This window comes from Clinocottus analis, unplaced genomic scaffold (assembly GCF_023055335.1).
Source record: "Clinocottus analis isolate CAN_PGR_092001 unplaced genomic scaffold, fCliAna1.0.p SCAF_7, whole genome shotgun sequence".
NCBI classification, from domain to species: Eukaryota; Metazoa; Chordata; class Actinopteri; order Perciformes; family Cottidae; genus Clinocottus; species Clinocottus analis.
In genome coordinates this window covers 13797200-13817894 of record NW_027176229.1, presented here as the reverse complement: position 1 = coordinate 13817894, position 20695 = coordinate 13797200, and the positions used below count along the sequence as shown (strand labels likewise).

The 20695-nt window shown below is 42.2% G+C and overlaps 1 protein-coding gene across 1 annotated transcript in view; it reads right to left on the bottom strand.

Moving 5' to 3' along the window:
* arb2a (ARB2 cotranscriptional regulator A) overlaps window positions 1-20695 on the bottom strand; it is a 143202-nt gene that overhangs the window by 118997 nt on the left and 3510 nt on the right. The window contains exons 4-6 of the mRNA XM_068566427.1: window positions 18185-18285; window positions 6363-6428; window positions 4776-4967 (exon numbers count right to left, since the gene is read on the bottom strand). Of these exons, the coding sequence (XP_068422528.1) occupies window positions 4776-4967; window positions 6363-6428; window positions 18185-18285 (359 nt within the window). The remainder of the gene's footprint in view (window positions 1-4775; window positions 4968-6362; window positions 6429-18184; window positions 18286-20695) is intronic.

Below are 20695 nucleotides of genomic sequence, written 5' to 3'. Positions count from 1 at the left end.
GAAGCCTGAGGATGAACATATCTTCTTCATATCGTTCTCTGACTGACAAATAAAGGCTCCCTGCCAAGAGAAACCCAATGAGACCACAATCAATATACTACTACAAGATGTGTATGCGCGTGCACACACACACACACACACACACACACACACACACACACACACACACACACACACACACACACACACACACACACACACACACTACACACACTACATGGACAGAGGATGATGTACGATTACCTACAGCCCATAACAATCAGCTGCATGCTCATACAGTATGCACACACTCATGTACTGCATGTACCCACACACACAATGACATGCACACTGAAAGACACTTAACATGCAAATTTCTTTTTTACAACAGGGACAGCACTCCATTGTTCATCTGGACGAAAGAGGGCACATAGATTGATAAATAGCTCTCTAGATATCTAGCTTGGACCTCAATTGATGAGATTTCACATATGGCAGCAGCAGTGCTGTTAGGACAGGGAATACCACCACAAAATAATGTTTTTTCTCCCTCTGATCAATTTTTAATTTGGCCTGTGCAGCCGAGCCCTTGGCGGGCCTGGCCTCGGTAATTATGGTGGGTTATTGACAGCTGCCTTCCCGCGGGATGCTATTTAAAAGAGGTTTAACCCCAGAGCAAGTCCAGGCCCCACACCCGCCTTTGAAGGTGTCAAGTGCATTGATCTGAGCTGCGGGATGTGCTGGGACCTTCCCACCTGGAGGTGTATGTATGCCTGTATGTGTGTGTGTGTGTGTGTGTGTGTGTGTGTGTGTATTGCTTGCAGGCCTGCTATTACAAGGCCATGGCAAGAGGGTGCATCTTTTGACCTCTACACAGACACAGACACACACATACGGAAACTATCCTCTGGCTAAACCTGGCTGGCTGGAAAGAATGATACCTTGTCTGGCATCTGTAGCCATCTGATGCCCCAAGATAGGCTGTACACGCACTGTATGTACAATGCTGTAGCAGGGCTACAGACTTACACACATACAAACAGGTTAACTCACAGCTCGAGGGGAGTTAAAAAAAACTAATGAAGGAGGAGGAAGAATGGTGATTGGAGAGCCAGAAAGAAAGATGTATTAATGGCACGCAGGGCCTTGACAAAACACAGATGCTAGAGTGTGCAGATGATGTTGAAGAGGTCATCATCAAGCATAAAGAGAAAGAAAAAAAAGAAGAGGATGGGCAGCATGACAGAAATTAAAAGAGGATTTCTGTGTTTAAGTTTGTCTGCTTTGCTGCCCCCGTTTCAGCCTCCCATTGAAATTCCGGGCAGATACAAACCCCAGGGCTTTTGACACACTTTTATAAAAACACCACACCCCCTCTCCCTTTCCAGTGGGTCTCCAGTGTCAAGCCTGACTCACTATCGAGAGAGAGAGAGAGAGAGAGAGAGAGAGAGAGAGAGAGAGAGAGAGAGAGAGAGAGAGAGAGAGAGAGAAACAGAGGGACAGAGAAAGAGAGAGAGAGAAGTAGTGAAAGGAGGAGGGGCATTCCAGGGATATTAGATCTGTTCTTGGAACTTCTTAATTGAATTAAGTAGTTGTTGCAGACAGTTTATAGTTGTGGTTTGTGTGTGGTTGTGAGTATACAAATATGCAGTTAACACTTTGGAGAGTTGTCAGGGTTGAGTTGCGGATGAACTCATTCATATTTGAACTATTATTGAATGCACAGAAAAAGAGATTAAATAAGAAACAATGAAAGCAAGATGAAAACAACACCACCAACTGATTTTCAGACACAGGAATATAAATCATATAGCTGACAGGATTACTTGATTACTTGCTCATTGCAAAATGTATTTCGAATTTTATCACAGATGGATACACGGAACTACTTTGGAAGTTTGTCTTAACCACACTGTAACTAATAGCTAACTGCTGGAAAAACCGAAAGATGCAGGAAAAGTTGGGGGAAAATGGTTAAGAAGTGATTCAAATTAAAAAATAAAAGGTATTAGAAAATGATAGCTTCTTGGTTCTCAACTATGTTGTCATGACCAGATGGTGTAGGAGAGCTAAGGCCTCACAACAACATTCATATGTTTTATTTTAATTTGGACAGAAGCTTACATGGAGAAACCTTCTTACAAGTTGAAAGTCCTACTGTTAGCTACTATAACTAATCATCCCACCTTTCACTATCCCCTCCTTCCTCAATTATTCTGACTGTAACCTCACAATCTACTCTCTCTTTCTCCCATTTCCCCATCCCCTACAAACTCCACAGCGCACACCCTCCACCTCCACCATCTCAGTCTCAGGATGCAGAGCAGTGACAGGGCCAGAAGGTAATGATACAGCTGCCATGATGCAACAAGCAGACCTGTCGACTGTCAGGAATTGAAATCATGAAGGAATAAGCTGTCATTAAGAGGCCCTCTCCCAGTAGTGGAGCTGTCAGACCTCTCTCTCTCTCTCTCTCTCTCTCTCTCTCTCTCTCTCTCTCTCTCTCTCTCTCTCTCTCTCTCTCTCTCTCTCTCTCTTTCTCTCTCTCTCTCTCTCTCTCTCTTTCCCTCTCTCTCTCTCTCTCTATCTCTCTCTCTCTCTGTTGATGGAGCATCCTCCTCTCACCTGTCATTTTAACTCTAGGCTATGGGAATAGAACCACTTCCAAGTGCACAGACACATGCACACAAAGACAACATGCATGAGACCTGCACGCACAGCTCAAAGATTCTCCTTAACCCGGCGGCACTCTACATTGAGGCAAATGCCAAAAATATTAAAAAAAAACAGTAATAAATAGGCTAGTCCTGAGTGCTACCTGCTGCCCGATGTGATGCATTTGTATCCGTGTGTGTATGTTTTTTTCGGTGTGCACATGTCTTTACGTACATATTTTGACTGATCTTCAACATATACATTTCGCTATCTTATAAATGTGTCATCATCATAAAGCAGCATGACAAAGATTGTCATATCTTTTGACAGGAGTGTGGTGGATATGGGAAGCAGAGTCAGGCAATGGGGTGTAAATGGTGTCTAAGACACAGGCTACCCCAAGATTCACGCTGTGATCGTGTGTGTACATGTGTATGTGTGTGTGTGTGTGTGTGTGTGTGTGTGTGTGTGTGTGTGTTGTGTAAAGGGCTTGATAGCGCAATCAGCTATTTTTCACATCGGAAGAGAGGAAAGGGTGACTGTAAATTTCAAGGAAAAGAATACCGGAGTGGTGCTTTGATATAAAAATGTGCAAGCCCATACATAGGCACACGCACACACGCACACACACACGCACACACACACATTAGTAGAGAGTCAAATTAACTATTTTATCTGTCTATGTATGTTCGCTTGCTTATGTGTTTCGCAAAGTCACAAGCTCCCCCCATATTTGCAGAATGCACCCTCGTTGACCCTTTGCTGCGCGCTTTGAATTTCCAATCAACTTCTCATGAGTAACTTCCCATGTGTCACACTCAAGGCAACTGAATGTTGTCACAAAACATTCAGGGAAAATGGAGCCTAATCTAAACATGATAAAAAAAATAAGTTGTGACACAAAATGCCAACATTTGCCTTAACACTGTACCTTTGTACAAAATGTGTAAATCACAAATAATGTGTAATTGTCTATATTTGCTGTGTCACAGACATATAATTTGTCTGAGCGGTCATTTCAGACAAATCTTAAATGTTAAATTCCATGGGTGTTACATAGCTGTAAGTTCCTGTAAGTGTATAGCTGTAACTCTTGAACATTAAACTTAAAAATTAAGGAGATGGGGACAGCATGACTTGACTGTAAATGTGCGTGCCTGTCTTTCCAGTGCACACACATGTACAAGGCCTGTGTCTGAAATGCCTGGATGATGATTTGTCAGGGTGTAAGAACACAATCTCTTGTTGTTTACTATGATGAATGAGCAACACTCATACTACACACACCGCATTCTCTATATCTAAGCTGTCACTTTGGCTTTCTGCAGTGCAACCCTGCCTTCTCCAACTGTAATACCAGCTTGGGTAACTGTAATTCAAAGACTAGGCGTAGCTGAATCATCCGTTAGCGCACACATGGGCACGCACACACGCAACACAAACCTCCCCTGTTGTTGTACACAGCAGGAGTGGGCTTTACACAGCAGTGAAAGTCTTTATGGCATTCAGATGGACGAAACGAGGGAACAAGGGGAGAGGGAGAGCGGGATCTCCCTTAAGTCAATTTGAACAGCAGGCCGATGAAATTACACAGGTAGTCGTGGCCAGGCTGACAAATGAGCACAGAGATGGGGATGAAAATAATAAGACAGGCAGAGCCACCCATCGCTTGCTGGCACACAGATGTATAAGCATGGATGTGATCATATAGTGGGAATACTATATTGTACATTGCATCTTTCTCTCTCAGTGTATTCACTCATTTATACACAGGACTACATTTGAATCACACATTATGAAAGTGCATAAATGTTTTCTTGTACAATGATCAGGTTGAAGAATATGCTTCATTTCACTAACAAGAACAATATGAGCCTCAATTCTGCTAACCACTGTGGTGGTGGTGGTGGCACTAATGACCACACAATGAACATGCTGCATGACTTGTTCACTCAGAAAACTCAGTCACAGTTTATACTTGTTGCAAAGGAAATAACTATAAGAAAAAAATGACACATTGCATGCAGTGTCCTCACTCTACCTCTTTGTGAAACATTACAAATGACATCTTGGATCAAAGATAAGAAAATCTGTTCAACATCCAACAGAATGGATTTAACTTCTTTTGTAGTGCCCCCTACCTCTATGGCTCTGGTGATGAAGGGGATTTGTGTTCCTGAGTCCAGGTCCTGGTTGATGATGAGTCTACGGGCCCACTGACCGACTCGCACCACACCATTGCCCTGGATCAGCACCAGCAGTTTAGAGGGGTTGGATAAGGCATCTGGGCTCATGTAGATAAAACTGGTGGCTTCATCTTCTGTAGCATCCACCTAAAGGTTCAGGAAAGCACAGGTTATTGTGTCACTAACAGACAACAGAAAAATGTATTCATTCCCAATAACGTTCATTCGTTTTTTTAACTGCCCAATAGGTTTGGATTGTGAACAATAATTATGAAATGAAACGTTGGAAATGTTCTTATGCATCATGAGTTTGTGGCCTAAGTACATGTCAAAGTGCATATGCACAAGCACACTAATCATCAATAATTGTGATAAAAAAAAAAAACTCAGGCAGAAAGGAATACAGACTGAAAGAGAGTCTAAGTGAGTTAGTGGGTGTTTGTGTGTGTGCTTGCGCTCCGTCCACATCCCTTACGTCTTTGCATCCCTCCCGAAAGCCTGGAAGAATCTCTAAGGAGACAAACACTGTCCATAAAAGCCATGGGTGGCAGCTGCAAGAACTTAATCCAAGCAGACAAAGAGAGCCAAGTGGGGGAGAAAATCTTAGCCTTTATTCTCTTGTGCTCCATCATTCCCTCTCCCTATACTTGGCTGTGGTTAATCTTCTTAAAATCTGCGGTCACAAGTTCAATGGCACGCAGGTGGACGGACCCACCACTAATACACACACACGCACACACGCACGCACACACACACACACACACACACACCATATATAGGCAGGCGGGTGGGCAACAGAAAAGCAGAGCAATTTTCCAGCGGAATAATGAGATAAATAGGCCAAGCAGATAAACCAGTAAAAGTGTATGGAGGCTAATGAAAGGCGGTGAGTCCCTGGCTATGTGATTTATGGACACTGTTAGCGCTGGAGCTAACGCTGCTGTGCTTCTAAACACCAGCGCCGCCTAACATCCCCATAAACGCAGCCTGAAAAATGATCACAACTTTTATAAACAGAAAAGGAGCAAAGATGTCAGGGTGGAGGGGGGCAAAAAGAGACAAACATGCTTCCAACAACAAATACAAAGGGATCAAGTGTGAGCTCTGAGCCTGGATGAGCTGGGCAAAGAATAACTCTGTGATGGCAGAGTAGAAAGTCCCCTTCAGAACGAATGAATGCAAAACAGATTAAGCATCAGCATGCTGCGCCTCTGCGCCTTTGAAATGACACGTCACAATACAGTTAATTTGTTGAGGAGACACTTTTGCACAAAGGATGTGGGCAGAGGAGGGGGTAAAAGAAAGAGAGGGAGTAAGAGAGAAAGTGAGTGAGATAGAAAGAGAAAGACAACGACTGATAGAGAATGGGGAGAGCTGACTCCTCACAATCCCCTTTTCTTTATTTTTTTAACAGGACACTCAATATCATAATCACACTCTGAAGCCTAAGCATTTACGCCAATTTTCATATTTAATACTCCCTTTAATCTTCAAGGGCATAATTCAAAGAGGAAAATGCCTCTTTTCACTCAGGGTACTTACTGGCAGGATTGCTTTAGTCATGTTGCACTTTTTCTCCAACAGCTCATAAACATACTGAGTGATGATCTGGAGAGAGAAAAAAGACACAGAACACACATACACACAGTCAGAGATTACATTGATAATACAGTCTAATACAATTCATATTTTTGTATTGCTGTTGATACAAATCCATCCAACAAAAGCCATCTAAACTATGTATGTATGTGTGAACACGTAATAGCAACCACTGTCATGCGTGCAAACAGAATCAAAAATACTATTCAAAACCCTTGTTTGCCCTCTGGTATGAGTGTGTATGTGTGTACATGAGCTACTTGAAAGAGCCTAGATCGTACTGTGTGAGCTGTGTGTGTGTGTGTGTGTGTGTGTGTGTGTGTGTGTGAGTGTGTGAGTGTGTGTGTGTGTGTGTGTGTGTGTGTGTGTGTGTGTGTGTGTGAATCACAGTGCAGTTAGAGTGTTGAGGTTGTAAGTGCCAGGAGAGGAAATCTCCTGTACAAGCAAAGGGCTGATGTAAGTTATGTTTATCCCCGCAGCCACAGCACTAAAGAACCTTGTATACCGAATCATTCCAACCCCAGGCCAAGGCTTTCATGGTTCAGTGACATTAACAACTTTCTTCTCCATTTTCCTTATTTCTTCTTTCCTTCTTTTCTTCTCCCTACATCCTGCTCAGCTGAGAACAGAGAAGCGCTTTGTGGAACAGATTTCGATTTTTGATCAGTTGTGAGGGGAAGACAGAAGAGTGGTGATAACAGATGACAGGGCACGCTACCGCTGGCGGTGAGCTGTGTTGAAGCCATTGCGGCTCTGATGATGTTTCACAAACATGTGCAATGACAGACTCCCTAGCCATGTCACAACAATACAATGATGGGTGGAAGGACCGTGGGGCGAGCTGAGCAACATGCTTTCCTGTTCTGCAGTGACATCTCACCTTTGAAGCATCAGACCTGCTAATTCAAGGAACAAAAGGTCAGTGGTGAACGTTTGGAAAGAGAGACTGACCAACTGACTGACCCCAAATCACATCTGAGAGGCATGATGATTCGATCACATTTTTGTAGAGAGGGACGAAATTATAGCTTTTTTATAATGTAATTGTTTTTCACAAATACTCTACATCTATTATAATTATTTTTGCTTATTAGCTTATTTTGTTATTGCACAGCTGCCTTCATTTGTTCCTCTGCTCTTTCAGGCCTCCTGTATGGCTTCTTGGGACCTGTTCAACAGCATTTTTCATCCAAGCACATTTCACCAAATATCACCGCGGGTCGCCAGCTCCGGTGGCACGCCCGCTCTGGCTGTGACTCGCTGTGACTTCTCTCCCCGCCGGGAAGGGACGCGGCCCCCTGCTGCTGGTGCGACTGTCCACTGGTGCACACTGTCCCTATTGCTGTGTCGCCAGGGCGGGGATCTGCTCATGTAAAGGGCGTCAGGGGTCTGTGGCAACGTCACCTCGCTCACGGCGTCTCCTTTTTTTTCTTCTTTTTCTCGTGGCGCTTATCGAAGCCATAGCTTTAAAACCACGGCCCATCACTGGTGAAACTGTACTAAGATTGAATATACATTCACAAGCAACTGGTGTGTATTTACAAACAATCAAATATAAACTTGCTCTTGTACAAAGAACAGAGGTGAAGTAAAGCTAGATAGAAATAATGCTGAATGTCAAAACATGTCCTGTTATTCTAGAAAGCAGGACACTAGATGTAATTGGCATGACTAGTAAAACAAATGTAACTAATCAGTACTTTTGGGCACATACCAACAAAAATCTTTTCTTTTGACTACGCTCTGAAATTTAAGTCAAGGGACAAATTAATGTATCCACATCCGTAAATTACATGTTCCAAACTCTAAATGGCATGGATGCACATTTTGACGCATTAGAAAGAAAAATAAAAGCAACTTAAGAGTGATCAAAAAAGTAAAATGTGAATCCTCATGATAATCACAAAATCATCAAGCTCGTTCATCCTCGAAATAAACTCAATGCTAAGGTGGTTTACTGCTTAAAGGAACAGCATGCAAGAATAGCATTAGGCACCAGACAAATATTAGCCTCATGACAGCCAATCAAAGGCCAGCAGACAGACCAAATGAGATGATCAATTCTAGCATTTGACCCTGTGAAGGGGGAAAAATGCTCAAGGAGCTAAAACAACCCCACCTCATCCAAACCCACCAATCCTCCAACAGCTAATTCACTAAAATGTCAGCCAGTCTGATGAAGACTAAAATGATTCCGAGCCTCAGAATGCTAGTGTTTAATGACATCAATAAGCCTCACAGGAAATTTCATTTGCACTAGGTTATTTGTTCAGTGCCTCAGGTGGCTCGAAAACCATCTGATATAGAATAAGGAGAGAGACTAGGGAAGAAGAGAAGAGAGAAAAGTGGAAAAAATGTAAGTTTTGCTATGTAAATGCATTTCCACTGATAAAAGGATAGTGTGTAGATCATAAATAAGAATCTAATATCCAAGCGTGTATACAGACTCTGTGGTCATCTGTATGCTTAAATTCATAATAAAACCTGCAGACAGATTACCTTTGCAGTAAACACGATTCAAAGTAAGAGTTGAAAAAGGAACAATACTAGCATGCCATTAAATTATTTTTTAAAAATTGGGTGGGGGATGGGATAGACACACGCACATACAACACACACACACACAACCTCCTTCTGTGTGGGCCTCAGAGGACTATGTCTCAGCAGCTGATCAGTACAATAAGAAAAGCCTCTTTGTCACCTAATTACCAATGTGTTATTAGTGCTTTAATGAAATGCCTGCAGGAAGCAATGCTGAGTGCCCGCATTGTCGGCATCAGACGATAGGAGAAGCATGAGGAGTGGATTTGCCACATAATATAAGACACACAAAGAGAAGGGAAGAAAGGGTGATGAGAGAGAGAAAGATAAAAGCTGCCTAAATCAATTCAAATCAATAGGTTTCATGGCCATATACATGCGTACAAAGTCCTTCTTATCTGCTACAAATATGTAATATCTTTCAGGCTGAAAAGATATGGGTGCAACACAGGCGGCAACCTCTGGTCCTGCCGAGTCAAACCAGAGCAAAAGTCTTAAAACCTGCATTCTCTCTAATGTCCAGCAGGACGCGACCCCTCCAGATGCGAAAATAAGCCAGATTGTAGTGTGGGCTTACCGCTGCGCTACCAGAGCCGTATACTATGTCACTCCTCAGCATTCCAAATATGGAAACTTCAATTAAAAACAATATGGCGACGACCATAATCCACGATAGTGGCAGTGAAATCGTCAACTCAAGGCTTCAAAATGGCACTCCACAAATCAATGGGTGACGTCATGATGACTACATCCATTTCTTATATAGAGTCTATGGTGCAACATTATCTGAAATGTAAATAAAGAGTCAGGGTCGAAGTCCTAGACTGAAAACCTAGACTCCTAGACTTTTGCTATGTAAAGATACAGAGCAAAAGCCATGAGTGATGACAACATTTGTCACCCTCACAGACAAAGTCAGCCTTCAATAAGGTTAGAAGAGCAAAAACGGGGAAAAGTGGAGTTTCAATCGACCATAGGACAGCTGGGTGATGGTGTATCCTCGAACAACGGCAAGCTCTCTGCATGACCGTGAGAGCGGCCGTGGGAGAGTCTGAAATAGACCTTCTGTGGCTAAGGTCACCTCTGTGTGTGTGTGTAGTTTGTTTGTGTAGAGGAAGCATTGTGGCGATGAAGCAAGACGAGGGGGATCAGGGAGGAAGGAAGGGACTTAGAGGAGGGCTCAGTGGGAGGAAAGAAGGAAGACATGAAGGGGGACATGAAGAAGCAATCCCCAGGAGCCAAAAGTTTGTGCCAGCTCCCACTGCATTGAACAGCTGAGAGGAGAAGAACCGTTGAAGGAGGGATGGATGGGGAGAGAACCGGACATGGCCTCAATAAGAGACCTTAGGGTGGATGGGCTGTGACATCAACTGCTTGCAAACTTCTGGCCATCCCCATAACAATCTCTTCATCACTCTTACTCACACACCATTGTGGCTGCAAGTCAATATGTTTTTAACATAAAGGTTAAGATGGTCAACAACAATGAAGAATCTGAGGTAAGTATAGTAAAGGAGAGAAAACAATAACCTGAAACCAGCACTGGAAGACATGATCTATTGTTGCTGTACGTTTCAACAAGATGGATATAAGACTCATTCAGATCAAATTAATAATTTTATGGTGAAATATAAAATCTTACATGAAAATACACACAGTCATCAGAAGTCACAGTTACTCATCTGTGTTAAGGCCTTGGGAGGATCCCAGTTAGAATCATTTTGTGAGCTTAATTGTGAAGCCACATTGGGTTTTTCTGAATAAACTATTTCAGAGTAAGTCAAAAGCACAAATATGCTCAAGACAGCAGCACATACACAAGAAACTCTTGTCTCTGTAGTCCAGAGCACTCTCCAAAAGCCACTTAGCCATAGAAAACCAGAGAGCAAGAAGAGGCATCAAAGCTGTTTATATAATGAAACTGAAAAGGCTGCTCCATGCCGTATCACTGACTGCACCCAGGAAAGCATTCCTGCTCCTCCAGAGAATAGAGAGGAAGAAAAAGGAGAAAAGAAGACAATCCCCCCGAACAATGCAGCACAACAGCGGCAGCAAGAGCAAAGCATACTCAGAAGGAGAGACTGTGAAAATGAGAGAGCATGAGGCAATAGAAAGGTTGTTTATTCTAAGTCAGCCTTGTGTACCAACAAAAAGTGGTATTAAAATAGAGCCTATTGTTGTGAATGTGTGATCTGTTAGTCCATGTGGGAAACACAGAGAGAGAGAGAGAGAGAGAGAGAGAGAGAGAGAAAGAGAGAGAGAGAGAGAGAGAGAGAGAGAGAGAGAGAGAGAGAGAGAGAGAGAGAGAGACTGCTGTAATTCACATGGGATCTCTGTCATTCTTCTGTCAGAGGCTCTCCAGGGGAAGAGAAAGTTCTCAGACACAGACTGACAGACAGACTGTTTACACTTAGGGTAGATATCCCTCTTGCTCACTCCCAGCACTACTCATCCTAATGGCATCGTAATGACCTCCTCAGGTGTTAACTGTGAAGCCGGCAGAGGTCTAATTCAAAGTAAAGAACTGTATGCCACCCTAGGTGCCGGCGGTACCAACAGATGCCAGCGATGCAACTCTTAGCCCTCCTGTCTTTTCTCTAACACCCCACTCAAACCCCAGCCCACAGTCCAATTCCCTTCTCTTTCATCAACTCTAATCCACCTCACTCAATCCCTGTAACCATTTTTTTCTGACTGTGTCTGCTTCCTCCTTCGTGTTCTCAGCAGAAGCTGCAACTCAGTGTTTAAGTGTTTAGGGAATGGAGCCGTGATGGCAGTCAGTGAATCGGGGCAGACAGCTGTCATTAAAGTCCCTCTTTAGAAAAAAACTATTAGCTTCCGAACAAAATAGTCCTTGACCAGTATGGGACCTCCTGATGCTTTAAATACGGTTTGGAGACCTGTCTCCTGTCTTCGATGCAACACTTCATGAATGGCACTAAAATCTTTAAATTTGATTCATAAGGTCTTTTGTTAGTTGATAACTTCAAAATGGAATTCATCTCTTTTTTGTTAACGTTGAGTGTCTTCAGGACAAAACAGTCTAGTACTTTCTGTGGAAAAACATAAATACAACTTCTGATGGAATAATCTAAAGGCTGAATCTGCTGTAACACAAAGACATCGCAGCAATGTGAATGAATGAATGATTTCAGTGTAATAGATGGTGCTGGACGCTGGCTTCACACACTCATCACAGGTCTTCCTCAGTGATCTGTATTACATCCCACACATTTTACTGCATATACTGTTAGTCGAGCATCCAAATAAATGCAGATGGTATTCTAATTTATGCACATGGTAGAGGTATAACACAATAATATAAGAAAGAAAATTAAAACTATTTTGCCATTCTCCTCAGTATTTTGCTCAAGGGCACTTCAGCAGGCCCTAAACGTTGGCCAGCTGGTCACTGCTATGACAACGGCCAGCATCCATAATGTGGAAACAGAGGGAGACAGAAAGAGAAAAAAAGATAACAGAGAGACAGCAGAGAGTGCAAGACACAGAAAGAGAGAGAGAGACGAAGAGACAGAAAGAAAAGGAGAGAGAGACGGCTTTCTAATTCAGCCATCTGGCTAGCTTTACTTCATTATAATATTCTGACGCTGTGTGTGTGTGTGTGTGTGTGTGTGTGTGTGTGTGTGTGTGTGTGTGTGTGTGTGTGTGTGTGTGTGTCTTCCATTCCACAGATGCAAGCAGAGCAGAGCAGAATCCTCATTTATTAACAGCTTAATAGAGCTCCATCTGGGCCAGACCCTATGCTTGTCTTCTATCAGAGAGATTCATCACCGAATCACAAGAATTAGACTACAACTGACACCTACACAGGCTGAGGTGACCCCGCTGCACTGAGCAACACTGCTCACAGATAGTGTGCTCTACAGCTGTAATACGGCCATCAAGATAACGGTCAGAGCCCAGGATGGAACATGTCACTACACCAACATTATGTGGCCTCTTCAGGCCGTGTTTGAGTATGAATATGACAAAACACAATTGAAAAGAACCCAATAAAGAATATTAGGGCTATTTCAGTTGAACTTCAGATTTGTTCTACTTATCCAGAGACAGACTATAGATGTCCTTTTTATGCTATTGCCATGCCTTCAGACTACATAAAAATGAAACCGAGCCGATTCTGGGTAAAATAAAAACATCTGTACAGCTGCATTTATGTGAATTTTTTTTTTGTATTGATCTTTTCTATCCCCTTTTCCTCAACCTGTCTTGGTTTCTTCTTCAATACATCATTTCCAACATTTGCTTCTTTTAGCCTATGAGTTGATGTACTTTTTTGGTTGATTAATGCAATCATACGTGTGTGTATGTACACCATCACAGTCATTCTGTCATTTCAACATTTAACAGATAACATGTCCTCTTAATTTCTTCTGTCTCACTCTAGTGGCAATGGCATGGCGATGGTTTGCATGGGTTCCATTTTTCTTTTGTGCACATCACATCATCCAATCTCTATTGAGTTTGTTAATGAATTTTATGCTATTACAAATAGAACCGGCCTACAAATTAGTCTGCAGTCTAATTTAATGGGTCATAGCTTTTTCTTAGGTATTTCAACTGCAGCCCACAGGCCCATGCACACATTTGCCCTCTACTAATACGTACAGATATATAGACCATGGTAAGCAAACAAAGTTGACCAGTGTCGCTTCTCGGAAATAACACTTGAATTGTTTTTTATCGATAAAAAATAATAATAATCAAGAGGGAAAGATTATTCACTGCTCTTGTGCTCAACTCAAATTTTGTTCCCATATCTTTCTTTTCTTTCTTGGAGACCATCACACCAACATCCTCGTTCTCCCTCTCTGTATCAGACCCTCCATTCAGACGAGGCTGAAGTGCAAATTGGACATCTGGTGCTGTGATGTGTCTGACAATACAGCCTGCACCCCCAAAGCCCTCTCCCACATGTACACAGACACACAAAACAAGACAGGACCGAGAGGATATAAAGACACTGAAAGGAAGAATGGAAGGAGAGATGGATAGAGGAAAGGCAAGACAGATGTGATAAGTAACTTTCATCTATTCAAAGTGCTATGCATGAGGCACAAAAGACAATGTCTTTAAGAACCACAAGTCAATATAAAAATAAAATATAATATAACAGGATGAATAGAACTTAAAAGGATTGAAACAAACTAAATAAGATGAAATATAACAAGACAGTAAACACTAGAATAATAAATTCCAGTGCAGTTCTGTGAGTGAATATTCATAAATTTGATTGTATAAAATGAATTGGCAAAACTTGATTAAAAGAACAAAATTGGTCGAGACTTTTTGAGAAGTTATTTTTTCAGATTTATGGTGCATAAAAACTGAATGCTGCTTCACCATGTTTAGACTTAGACATGCAATTGAAAAAAAGTAAAAAAATGTGTTTCATTATATTTAGGCCCAAAATCATCCCTCGCTTTATGAACCAACAGTTTAATTTTAAAGTCAATCCTTTGACATCTCTGAGAAATTGAACGTTATGACCCACTCTCCTGGTCATAGTGTGGACTCCAGCAGCAGTATTATGAATCACTTTTTCGAGACTTGTAAATACAGCATTACAGAGTGTAGTAAAGATACAGTTTTAGATCGGTGGAAGTGCACTCCTTTTCTACAACTCTCTCTTTTTTAGACGCCTTGTCGCCAAGCAGCGTTATAAAGGAAGAATTTTTTGAATGTTTAATTTAATGCTAGCATTGACTAGCACTTCCATTTTTTTCCAAGTAGTGGGGTTGAGTAGAGAGAGTGAAGGAGGAATTAGAAGATTGGTCCATGAGATGGTTATCAACACGCTGATATTGAGGCTGTGACGTGCTGTCTTTGTGGCTTCGAGGCTGCAGCCTATCATCTAATGCCTGGCCGATGGGTCTCATAGGCTGAACTCAAAATGGTCCATCACAACTCTAGATCTGCTTGGGTGGAGGCCAGCTGCCCTAAAGGATGAATACATCCCCAGAACAGATTGAAGTTATGAATACAGTTGATCCCTTTCAAAGCGCAAATTTTCCTGAGCCATGTGTTGAGTCCTATGAGTCTGCTGAACTTGTCAATCTGTCTATTAACAGTTGGCATTGTGAATAAAAAGACTGGGATTTTGTTCTGCTTTTACATTTCTGATTGCTCTCTCTAAATAGTATTAGCCCCACACAGAAGAATAACATAAATCATTCATTGCAGTGTATTCATTATCTTATGGCTAATGTTAGCAGCATTTCAGTTTTACCCCTTTGCGCTACATAAGAATGGGATGTCTATTTCTGTCGGTTGGCCCTCTTTGTAGTACTCCCATGTTCAAAATAAGCAGCAGCCATCTCCACTTCTGCCTAATGCAGACATATAAATGGATCAAACCTGTGGTCTGTGTTGATGCCCACCTTTGGCTATCCACCCAGTCGTGCACACATCTTCAGATCCTACACCTAGATTATACCCAGCAGGTTAAAACCCCATTCACAGGAGACAAATCCACTGGCTTCATTTTGGTGAGTCTTGGGAATGTTATGGTATCATTGAGAGATAGCTGTCCATTCACATCTTGTCGAGTGAGTTCTGATGAGCGAACTCCCCAACAGAAGACACTGGCAGAGTGTCATGAATTCACAAGACTTCTCCAGTGTGAATATCCTCATCTCGTGTACGGCAGTCTTCTGACACAATTCATGACACGTCTGTGCACTTCAGTTCTGTTTGGGTCACGTTAGCGCTGTGGGTAGCAGAAGACCGTTCAAAGTAGATAATGACAACACAGAGTTGTAATAAATCTTCCGACGAATGACTTAGATAGAAAAAAAACGCCTTAAAAGTTTTAGCATTTGGAGAAAAAGTACAAAAAAGTAGCACAAATTGAAAGCCAGTGAGAAAGGTGTCTACACTGTAGCAAAGCAGGAAGCTGCCATCAGTCTTCCAGACAGAGCACTGGAGGAAGGAAGGCAGAGAAAGGAATGTGATTGAACATTATGGGGCAATGATGATACCACTCTATTCACACTGCCGGGGACCAACACATGAGGCCACGTCCTTGTGCCATCTGACACAGGACTCAGTCTGAATCGCTGCTAGTTCTCAGACCGTCTCAGGTGGCAAGTTGATAAAGAGCATTTGGTGGTGCTGTGAAGTGATGCTGGCCCATAACAGGCCTGTCTGCATTGGGGCTTATTCTAGATTCTTACATTATATCTATTTATTATGTGTCTCTCTACAGAGAGAGAGAATTTTCCTGACCGTCATAATATCTGCTTAACTCTTTCATCCTGCTTGATGCAAATATGAAGGAGAGGGATGATAGAAGAGACTAGAAAGACAACAAATGGCATAGAGGGAGAAATTCAAGCACAAATACATCTAAAAGTGTCGGCCAGACGGACACAGAAATAAGCATGCTTGTACGCCATTGTGACACACACTCTTGAACATGAACACTGACTAAGCAGCATAACCCACTTTAACAACCAAAGGCATATAATTCAGTGGCTGTGTCTATTTATAATGGAGCATATTTCATACCAGCAAAAAAAACAATGCATTTGTACTCTCAAAGCTGTATGAGCGATACAATATTCATTTTCTTGGCCCAAAAACAACGCACAGATAATACTGCTTATTCAGGTAGTGCTCCTTTCTTTTCAGCCAGTTAATCTCCTGCAGCACAACTCACACAGTATCAGTTCTCATTAAACAAGCTTCTATCAACACTGATCGACACCTTTTCATTTTTTTCTCGTCTAAAGAAGATTCTTCTGTCTTTTTTTTTGATCAGGAGATGAAGAAAATTTGCATACAGCCTGCTTGATGTTTATTTATTTTCTCCAAATGTTTGGCCCCCCTCTGATTCCTGAGTTCAGCTAGTTTAAATGTCTGTGTGTTCTTTTGGGGCTTCTTCTTGCAGGCTACCAAATGTTTGTTTCTCCATCCTTTTTAGATGCTGGATAGTGCCTGAGCAAGCAAAAGAAAAGAGGGGGAAAAAGCCTTCACAGAAGGCTGGCTCTCAAAGGAGCTCCTGTATACCTGCATTAGAAATAATAAAAAACACCCAGGTAATCCCACAAACGGGTCTATCACTTTGCTTTGAACTTCAAAGAACACACACAATTAAAAGCAACATAGCAGGGGATGCAAAAGAAAAAACTGATTACAAAAGAACATTTGTCTCATTATCTTAATGCATGTTGCATGTGGTGGTGCTGTGGGAGGGAATTAGAGGTGAACTTTAGGATGGTATCTTTGGCTGTATGGTGATGCAGACGACCACAAAACTTCATAAAAGCATCAAGGAACTGTAGCAAAAATGTATTGACAGGATTTTAAGACCGTGGAATAAACATTCAAAAGTATCTGTCCATGCTGTCATGTCCCATTCACACCAGTCCTGCCTGCATCAGTAACTGTAAAGTCTATAATGTGTGTTGGCAACCGCATGTTGCACAATCATGGAAAACTGGGAAGACAGTTGTTGATTCTCTTCTGTACATGCTCTGTCAGGCCTGAAGCATCCATCAGAGCAATATAGATAGGCCTCTAGTGCTGGTAAATGTGTTGAAAAGAAATTTGCATTGCCTTCATACAGTTTGTAATAGAATAATGTGCAAGAGACCCACAGCCCCTCGTTCACATACAATTGACTGAGGAGAGGGCAATATAACATGACCAAATCATGTTTGAAAAGGAGCTAGGATCCATGAGAGTCACCAAGCAATCCAGTTCAGTTGGGTTTCTTAAACGCTAATTTTACGTTTCTAATAGGAAAAGGGTTTGGATAGTACCAGTTGTTTTTTTTTGGTACCACAACATTCCAAGCAAGCTGAGCCAATACTAGAGGGTGGAATCAAAATACTACAGGACACCGATTGCTTAGAGAGAATAGTCACTAACGTGACACAAGACATTTTTAAATTGCCAAGATATCCACAATAGGAAACGTAATTCAATTTAACACTTGACCCAAATTCTTTTTTTAACAAATCGGGGAGAATTTGTGGGCAAACATGATTGCCACATCCACTTTGCTATACACAAATATAATTAAACTATGTCGCAGGTTCCATGTGTGATAACAGGTCCCGGACCATGTCTGTCTGCTCCACAACTACTTAAAAACCATTGTCACATCTTTAAATGCCATGTTATAAAGAATCTTAATAGACCCAGTGAAACATGAATGGCCTGAAGGAAGCTTAAAAAAATAAACATCAATGTGTTACCTCTCCAAGAGCTTCATAGCGTTTCTGGTTCCAGCGGTGGAGATCCTCTCTGGCATTGAATACAAAGGGCTCTCCTGTTTTTATATGTCTGAGCTGGCCATCTGTGGGAGGAAGATAGAATGAAAGCTGGTAAAACACATCTGTACTGATAACGGATACCTGTATATGTGTGTGTGAATAGTGAATGGATCACTACTTCTGACTGGATACCTTCTTCTGTCAAATTAAGCAAATTAGGCTTGACCTTTTAGTCTTTTTTTTCTCTCTCTTTTCGTCTGGTGGTCCTTTCACTTCCTTACCCTCCCTTCCTCAACCACCCCATCTGGCAGGTATAAGGCCAGTGGATGAAGCAACGTTCTTCCAGTCACGACTTCATCGGCCTTCTGGATAGTCTGGCAGGTCAGTGCTGGACAGCTGGTATGGCAAAAAAAATTCTTTTCCTCTCTCCCTCTTTTCATCCGTCTAAAAGCCTCTCCCCTTCCTCTTTAACTGTGTCAATCTATTTCTCCCTTTCCTTCCTAGCTCACTTTGGCTACAGGCCACAGGTCTGTCCTTGTCTTTTCCACCTGAAATCTCCAAGAGCAAAGACTAAAGGAGGTGTGAAAAATGTTCTCAGGGTGTTTTTGTGAGTGAGAGAAAGGTGGCCTGGCACGCATTAGCCACAACAACAACTGCTCCTTGCAATTCCTTTGAGAATGCTGTCTGGGCATCATCCAATCACCCTAACCAGCAGAGCTCTTACGCACACGCACACACACACACACACACACACACACACACACACACACACACACACACACACACACACACACACACTCTCACACACACACACACCATCAGCTCCAGCCAGGAGGACCAGGTGTGGTCAAACAGTTAGTATTTTAGTATTACTGGGCTTAAACATGTTTGTAAATTGTTGCAAGAGAGCAATGCCGCCATTACAACACAAAAGAATTGACTGAGATGAAACAAAGCTTTTTGGGACAATGTTTTAGTGAATTATTACAATACAGCTGGAGCAAGAGTTTTCAACAACCCCAGGTTTTATTGTATATAAAACAGTCATAAGACAGGAGAATGCTGTTCATAAATGATGCTACTTTTTTCTTAATAAACTATTACCCCCGTGTGGCTGTGGAACCACTACGTTTATACCTTAGCAATGAGACCATCGATCCTGCGGTTGACACTACAACACAATAAAACACTAAACAGTGTTAAATTAAATTTTGACCTTTATGACTGCAGCATTTTTAAGAGCTAAACCACTGAAAAGAACACATACTTAACCCAAATAGCCAGGGGGCTCTCATACTTTCTCAATTATTGCTCAACGTGAAGAAACCCATCTCAGATATAAATAAATATAATATCTCTCCATGATGAAAGAATGCAGAAACATTTTTTTCATCTCTTTCTAAATTGCCACCATTTTTAACCCTCTATCAATGTGATAAATCTCACATTGCTAACACACTGTGTATTACAGAACTTGCTTTCATGTTTAGACGTTCGTCAACGTGTAATCCTGGTACTGCGTTTGTCAACATGTTAAAAAGCAGACGAGTACCTGAGAGGTAGAGCAGGAGTGAGAAGTTAGGATAAACCAGTGTGCACAAAAACTACCTTGAAGAAAATCAATTATGCATTCATGGAGGGGTGAGGATCTAAACACCACTGCCTAAGAGAAGGAAGAGACGAGCTATAATGAAATCCCACTGTAAGAAAGGCGTGTGTGTGTGTGTGTGTGTGTGTGTGTGTGTGTGTGTGTGTGTGTGTGTGTGTGTGTGTGTGTGTGTGTGTGTGTGTGTGTGCGCGTGTGCGTATGTGCGTGTGTGTGCGTTCGTCTATCTGTGTGCATGAGGGAGGGAGAGATGACGTGTGTGTGTGCATGTGAGCTGGGGGGGTGATCAGCTCCATTGCCTCCCCCAACACATCCTCTCAGAGGAATAACGTTTTCTCAACTTTTCTCCTCTTTTCTGTCATAATTAGCATTCTGTTCTCAATTTGGCCGCTTAATTAGGTGTACATAACCTTGGATTTCCAGTAATGGAAAACTGGAGGGCTAGCGAGATGAAGCCGTCATCTTCAGTGATTAAGATACCTGCAAACTATTGTACACAGCCTCGTCTGTATTCACATCATTACATGGTCAAATTAACATTTTTGTTCCACCTGTCTTGTAGCCTGGGTGTAGCTATAGAAATGCCTGCAAGCCAGAGCTACTGTGAAATGCTATCCTTCAAAAACAGGCCTGAGTGGAAATTGACAAGACATACAGATGGGCATGTGTGTGTGTGTGGGGGGGGGGCATGCTGTGTTTCGGTTGGGCATTTTAAGCGGGGAATGGGCAGAAATAGAGAGATACAGACGGAGGGAGAAAAAGAAGAACAAGGGAGACAGGAGGGTAAGGGAGAAGAGATGGAGAGTCTCTGAATGTGTTCATTCCTCCATGGGAGACTGAGCTGGGACTTGAGGGTGGGTTTGGGGGGGTAAGTCTCTGTGTGTCTG